This window comes from Dysidea avara, chromosome 4 (assembly GCF_963678975.1).
Source record: "Dysidea avara chromosome 4, odDysAvar1.4, whole genome shotgun sequence".
In the NCBI taxonomy this organism is placed as follows: Eukaryota; Metazoa; Porifera; class Demospongiae; order Dictyoceratida; family Dysideidae; genus Dysidea; species Dysidea avara.
This window is the reverse complement of record NC_089275.1, coordinates 24414296-24422260: the sequence shown is the minus strand read 5'-3', so window position 1 is coordinate 24422260 and position 7965 is coordinate 24414296. Positions and strand designations below refer to the sequence as shown.

At 37.7% G+C, this 7965-nt stretch overlaps 2 protein-coding genes across 2 annotated transcripts in view; both read left to right on the top strand.

Annotated features, from left to right (window-relative positions):
• The first annotated feature begins 75 nt into the window (after positions 1-75).
• Positions 76-948, top strand: LOC136253697 (TNF receptor-associated factor 3-like). The gene has a single exon (XM_066046357.1). The coding sequence runs from the start codon at positions 76-78 to the stop codon at positions 946-948; it is 873 nt and encodes a 290-aa protein (XP_065902429.1).
• A 5278-nt stretch (positions 949-6226) lies between these two features.
• The window catches only part of LOC136254463 (D-2-hydroxyglutarate dehydrogenase, mitochondrial-like), a 39045-nt gene continuing 37306 nt past the window's right edge, over positions 6227-7965 (top strand). The window contains exon 1 of the mRNA XM_066047154.1: positions 6227-6408. Coding sequence (XP_065903226.1) covers positions 6286-6408 — 123 coding nt within the window. The 5' untranslated portion in view covers positions 6227-6285. The remainder of the gene's footprint in view (positions 6409-7965) is intronic.

Genomic DNA, 7965 nt, shown 5'->3' with positions numbered 1-7965 from the left:
TGTCTGCCAAATATGCATGAAGTTAAGTCGATGTCCCCGTCTGAGCAACTGCTGTGGATACACCTTTTGTAGTGCATGACGTGTCGAAACAGCCAAAGGCTGCCCCGTTGCAAGGAAAACGTAGCAACGCATTTGGCTTTGACTAGGCAAGAGCTAATAAAGGCTTCTGAGAAACTTAAAAAGACTGAAGAGGTTTTGACTACTGAAGTAAAAACAACCACCGAGCGCTATGAATCCACCTTAAAGGAAATCGATAGTCCAACAAGAAGACTAACGAAAACACAAGAAGTTGAAAGCACAAAAGTTTTGTTAGCAAAAGCTGAGAGTAAACTAAGCCAAGGCCTAGCATATGTAGAGTCTGCAACACAGATAAGAGTCAATGAGCTTGAAAAGCCGAAATTGCGCAGTGAATTGAACACACAGTTAGAAAAGATCTTTACTACTGCTGATTGGAATACCAAAATTGCCTGGCAAGTGACGTGTACAAAAGAGAATCAAGTGGCACCAGTTTGGATAAGAATGCCAGATTACGCAAACCTGAAGAGACAAAGTGAACAATGGTGCAGTCCACCATTTTATACGTACAGTGGTGGCTACAGGATGTGTCTGTGTATCTGTGCTGCTGGGGATGATGGTGGAATAGGCACTCACATGTCTGCATATGCCTGTGTGATGAAGGGTGCTTATGATGACTCAGTACCTTGGCCACTGCAAGGAAATCTTGAGGTCGTCATTTTGAATCAGAACAATAATACAGATCACTTTGGAAAGACTATACACTACACTGGGGACAACACCACTGATACAGGGAACAGAGTTGTCAATGGAGAGCTAGGCAAAGCTAGAGGATATCCACTGTTCATTAGCAATAAAGATTTGAAAGGTCGCCACTGTATTAAACATAATTCAGTTTGCTTTCAAGTCATTATCCTTTATAGCCACAACTAAAGTTCATTTGCTTTAAGCTTGTGCAACTTGTAAAGTTTTGCATAGTAATAGCAGTCTTATATATATATATAGGGCTATATGATTTGCTATACCACCTGCAGTGTATCTTACAAGGATGTGTCATATATTAATGGAATCTATAATTTAATCTAATTAAGAAGACTGCTCATAACTACAGTCATGTTAATGTCCCATTCTAACAAATATTGATAAGATTTGCAGGCATGCTTAGATCATTTACAGACACCATGCATATGCATTGGAAATAGAACAACAGAATCTGTGTATGTGCATGGGTATTATGCATACCACTATTTTATTGCTCTGGAGGGATTTGTGGTAATATTGATAGGATGACAACAGAATGAATTTATTCCTTTAACCAATCAGTAGAAGCTATAGATGGAGAAATGGTTTAGATTGAGAGCTATAGGGTCATATCAATAAATAATATACTCCTTGTGGAATTATTCAGATATGAGAAAGACATAGATATCTTTCAAATAGCTACATAGTACTATTGAATTTTATTCATTTTAGGGATGACCAGTATTAGCATGACTTGTTTCCTATCACGCATTGCTTTTTTGTATAGGATTGCACAGATATGTGCTGAAGTACAACCTACATTTTGTCATCTAGCTATGTGCCATGTTATACTGTGATACTACAAATTACATGTTTTGATCTAATTATAGCATTAACTTGGTGCTATGCATCTCAATAAACTTTGTCACTGTTTTATGTAGCTACATTGAAAAATCTGATATTGATATACTTGAGGGTTTCCTGGGATAATGGCTAAGTACAAACACTTATACATTATAGCTAAGTACAGGGGCGTAGGCAGGATTTCCAAAAGGGGGGTTCTGCCCTAAGTATAGAATTTCGTAGGTGTGCACGTGTAAACATGTGTATTCTTATAAATTCATTCGCAATAGCGAGTAGAGGTACTTGAATTTCTCTGCCTGAAGACCTGTAGCTACCCATTTCAGTGGATTTGTGTAAGTTAATTCAGTTCTAGTTAACCAGTATCACGATTTAAAAAACTTAACTCTGAAAAGGGGGTTCGTCCGAACCCTTTGAACCCCCCCTGGCTATACGCCCCTGAAGTATATGCAATTTTGCATAGCACATAATATTAACTCACACAAACTTTAAGAAGGAACATTAAAATGGTGCTCATGCATGCATTTAAAATTCTGGGTGTACCATTACCAAGCAATATTATGTTAAATGGTTACCTTGTACATGTAAAATGCATGCAAAAGTACTAAACAACAAAGTTCAGCATTAGACATGTCATATTCAGGTAGAAATTGCTTGGAAAACATCCCAAGGAATGCTGCAAATTGCATGGTCAGTGTCAATTTCCAATATAACTGTCAAATGGTATAGTGCAGACCATTATAATGCTACTGTTATCTTTTCAGGGGGCATGCATACATAGTGGTATACAGTTAATTTTGTCCAGAGGTGATGTAATAAGCATGTGTGTGTATATTAGTTAGCTACACTCTGCTAAGCTAGCGCTGCACCAGTTCTATGAAAACGAACTCCTGTATTCTTTGTTGGATGTACAGTGCATAGGATTTTCCTCATGAAAATGTAATGAAAAATTTTGAAATAGATACTCATGAAAACTTCAAATTTCAGTGAAATTGAACATCTCCCATGAAAATCCAGTGAAATACACATGAAATAAAAAATCATTTTATAGGGTTTTCACTGCGTAGTTCTTTTAATTCATGCCTTTTTCATTAACATCATTTCATTGATATTTCATTGGTGAGGTTCAATTTCATGGGCAGGGCCGCCCAGAGAAATTAAGGGGCCCAGGGCAAAGAGTTAAAGTGGGGCCCTTGACCCAAGTTGTAAGGTGAAGACCAAAAAAAAAAAAAAAAAAAAAAAAAGGTCACAACCTGCTGGCAATAACAATAACTACCCATCACCAACCATATCTCCTTATCTATAAGTTTGCTACACTGCTCCTCTGAAGAATACTGTGACTGCTCTATTAGAGTATTTAGATCTGACTGCTCTATTAGAGTATATCGATCTTTTAAACAGGTATTCAGGGGGCCCTTCCTGGGGCCCCTTTCAGGCTGGGGCCCGGGGCAAAATGCCCCAGTTGCCCCCCCCCCCCCCCCCCTGTGGGCGGCCCTGTTCATGGGTATAGGCATCCCATGAAATTTGAATGGATTTCATGGGTATTTCAAAATTTTCACAGTCTTTTCATGGTGTTTTCATATGGTAAATTCTCCAGTAGTGTTTATAATATCTACACATTTAGGTTAACTGATTATTACAATAATGAGCATGTTCCTCTCAACCCTAGCTGCTGTAGTGAAACCTGCATGAAAGTTTAAAATGTGGAAAACTAAACGGTGTGCAATATGTACAATAATATATGGTTAATGTTGCCACACAAGTTGTCTGGGGGATCAATTAAGACTCAAGCCACTCTGGTATTTTCTGCATTCAACATGCAGAGTTTTTAACTTCCTGCTACAGTTACAGTGCAGATATTATAAACAAAATAAAGAATAAAGAGAAATCCCCTACAATGTTTATTAAGGAGAATTGTTGCACTTATGCCCAGTTAGGAGCCAGGATTGTGATTGGGTGCTTGCCTTGGAATAATTTTGGATTTCTCACCAACTAAATTGACTCAGCATCAAAAAGATGTATTGCTATAGCTATAAATGCATCAGACCTCCACTACTAAAGGTCACAATTAAGACTCACAATATTATACAGATGCAAAATATTTCAGCTGGATAAGTTAGTTTCTTACAATTCATACAATAAACAACTGGAACAGTCTATCAGCCCATGTTGTGGAGTCCTCATCTGTCTAGAATACTCTCAGAGATTCAGACAGGTATCAGCTCACTTAAACGTTTATTCTCACTCATTTTTTCCTACCACTATTAAAATATGGAACATGCAACCACCCAGCTACTGCAAATTGAAGCAAGCAATATAGATGACTTTAAGAAAAGGATTGTAGACTATTTTTGTATTAACCCAGCTATAGACTAAATGTTGTATGCTTTATATATATGTTTTCTTGTGTGTATCTGTGCTTTCCCTAATGGAGGTCTGCAGTCTGCACAGTATCAATAATAAATAAATACTGAGTATTGACATTGCACGTCATTAGATTTTCATTTGTATAGAATTGTACAGGGTTTCATGCCTCTAATCTTTATATAGGTTCTCTCAATGACTATATAGTAGCTAGAACATAATATATAGTAGTGATCTATGAGCACTGTTACAAAATGTGACCAGGCTTGCAAAAACAGGGCTTACAAAATGCACGTGGACACAAACTTCATGATCAAGTCATACCTTATGTAGATTCTGGATGCTTAATTCAAAATAATAAACATATAATCTATGAACCTTATTTTTCATTGGTACATCATGGAAGTAACATACGCATTTAATGGGTGGTGAATCTGGTGATAGCCATCAATTAATTTTAGTGATTATTCATGCTCAGCTTTCTGTTTCATAAAAGCAGAGTTTCAAGCTCATTGTTTCATGGCAAAATGAGTTACTAGTGAAATATGTATGGCTGTTCTAGGTCCCGTGGCCTCAAATTCTATAGCAATACATTTATGGCTTTCTGAAAAGTCATTCTGCTCTCTCCTCCATGTTGCAGCTCTGATAGGGTTTACAATAATATACATGAAGAAAATCTGCATTTATCTTCGTGTATTGACTCTATTGAGCCATTCATTATGCACTCCTCATCCTGTTTTTTATATAAATGGCCCACATGATATAGTGAATGATTAGCTATAGCTATAGTATAGTACCTAGCTATGTATGCAAATTCACCATATTAAATATATTGCCATGTTGACAGTATGCCTCCTTAGTATGATGCACATACGTAAGTTAAATACTCAAGTTCAGAAGTATGCGCATCATGTAAAGTAACTGCAGGGGGTATATACTGTATAATAGAGATGAACTTCATACTTGTGAATTCAAGGCCATTGGGTAGCCATTGTGGTGTAGCTATGTATAGTGTTGTTTATAATTAGCTGCAGCTCTATAACTAGCACATGTTAAAATCTTTTAGCTGACCAGCTATGTAGCTGAGTTGTAGGTTAACTATATACTAGTCTACTATAGTAGCTACTTTTGAACAAAGCACACTATACGGCTTTTAGCTATCATTACCAAAATCTATTCTCTGCAGCATGTATGACACACCATTAAGGGATCCCAGGCCAGTCCACTATATGGTGCACATAATTCTGTTTTTCCTGGGCAGATCACCATCCCCAACACTGACTGTTAAAAAGCTGGACAGCTGTAAACCCCAGGATGGCCTCCAGAATCAATTAATGTGACCCTTGGAGAAGGCCAGATGGACATTAGATGATATAGGATGATTTGTTGATGACCAATGACTCCACAAACACATCACAGCAGGTCTTATAAACACAACGCAAGGCTAATTACATTGCAGCCTGAACAAACAATTACTATAACACAGTAGTTGCCCATGCCACCATGTACCAGTAGCCACAAACACCAATGGTGAAAAGCATGCTCACACTGAGCACTTCCCAAATGCGCTCATCATAAGCCTGACTCTCCGGTATGTTATATAAGTAGTTGTAGTTATTACTATTATTATCACTTTACACTGAAGATCTGACAACAACATGTGCTGCAGCCTAGCCTAACAGGAACTGGAGACTTTAAATGATTACTAAAATTACAAGTAGCTAGTTAGTGTAGTAGTTAATGTAGTTATATAAGTAGTTTGTGTAGTTATATAAGTACACTAACTACATTAAGCCATTGTGGCTGTTGTAGTTTTTGTTGTAGACTGAGTTGATTTCTCTAGTATGAGCTTCCCATACTGGTCTAGTCATGACTTTCTGCAAACATATATAGCTACTTAATATACCATCTTTAAACATGCTGTATGATCAAATGTCCTACACACCTTCAGCACTTGACCTCAATAAAAATATCAGTAATTGTGACCGGATTTGCGAAAGGGGGTCTTTCACCACATCCAATTTACCAACTTTGATGACTCATTGGAAACTATACAATGCTATTGACTTGAAATTTGGTCAGTAGTGAGCACCAACATAGCTTAGTAGATGGATAAATTTTCACATTAATGCGTAGTTTTCTGAATTTATAGAATTGGATGTGTGTGGAAGACCCCTTTTTGCAAAAATTGGTCAGGGTGATCATTACGCGCACCTAGATAATTATATTTACATCTGCGCTTATAATTAGATATACTGATACATCCGAGATACATCGCTGAGCTCTGGATCCATCGGGAGCAAGATGAAGGCTTTTAAAAGTTGTATTAGACTTGTTAGTGTACTTAAGAGATGTAGACAGTACTCAACCGTCGAAGTACCGTTGACTGCAGAATATTACAACGTAAAGCGCGGCAATTATGCGACGGTAAGGTTTATAGATGATCATTGCACGTGACACTATGCTCCTGTAGCTACTCCGCGTGATTATCAAAGCATAGATAATAGACCATGATCAAAGCATATGTATGATCTAAATTAGGCCACTTCAAGGGCCACAGAAAATAACGGGGTAGCTACTTCAATTTCTTTTCAAACTTCAAAAAGCACTGCTATGTAGTTAAGCTACTGTATACAACTTGACTGTATGTACTACACACTATTATACAGTGTTCATAAAAGTTTGGGGTTTTCTGGTCAAAATTGCACCCTAAAACCAGCTTCACGATACCTTTATGACAGTATTGGTTGGTTGGTTAAGTATAACCAAGCCCAAATGTGACTTTAGTACGACCTGAACACTTCCAAAAAGTTGCAACAATTGTTTTGTAAAAAAAAATTGTACTGGCTGACTGCCTGACTTCAGACAAGTGTAACTTGGTAACGGTTAAGGCTACAGGCTTGATTTTTCATTGCTTCAACTCGACTGGTGCCGTTTGGTACCTTTTTTACCTACAATGCATGCTTCATGGACTTATCTGTGTCCTCCTTTGTGTCCAATTTATATTTGCTGACAGTGCAAGGTGTTTATTTGCAGTAGTGGCACGGGATACATTTGATGGGAATCATCTGAATTTCTGTTGTGACTGATTGACTGCAAAGGTCCTTCTCCCAGTGTTTCTTCATTTGTAACACTGCATAACGGGCTGAACATAGCTGAAAATGAAGCGTAAAGGCCACTTTGCCATTTCAGTAATTGATATTTGATATTTGGGGTGCGTGTTTAGGCAAAAGCAATAAGCTTGTAGCTGGCACCGTTCTTTTGTTCTGTGTGTGGTTTTACCAGTCATAATATTGTTACAAATTAAGAGAGTGCTTGTGTATTTTATTAGAGTATATTACATGTGCATCAGTGATACATGTAAGAATTGTACTGGTTGGGTACTGGTCGCTTTGAACCACTGCCGACCGGCATGGGTAAAACCCTGATAAGTTTGATATAGGGATCATAGAAATAAAAAGTAGTGAAACAAGGGAGGTTGCCTACACCTGAAGATATATTAGTAGACATTTAAACCCTAATTCAGTCGTGGATAGCAGAGGCCTTCTCCTACTGTTCTTTGTTTGTAACATGGTGAAATGAGGTGAAATGAGCTAAAAGCGAAGCATCATGGCCACTTCAGTAATTGATATTTGGGGCTTGTGTTCAGTCAAAAACATTACCTCTGGTGCCATCCTTTCTTTTGATGCGGTATGCACAGGTTCACCAGTCATAATAATGTTACAAAAAAAAGTTAAACTATAAGGAAAAATTATGTATTTTAAATGTGATTAGGTATCATAGGAAAAAGTATGGAAACAAGGGAGGTCACCTACACTTACTAGTGGACAACTTCAGTCATGGGTTTAGACTGAATCAGGGATTAAATGTTCACTAGTACATACATCTGCAGGTGAAGGCATAGATATACTAAACTTTACAACGGGATTGGAAACGGAAGTCGCACACTATAACATTGGTGTTTCGGCTACATCACAGATGTTG

Excerpts from the sequence above, each read along its gene's own strand:
- LOC136253697 (XM_066046357.1), top strand. The coding sequence starts at position 76 with ATGACGTGTCGAAACAGCCAAAGGCTGCCCCGTTGCAAGGAAAACGTA.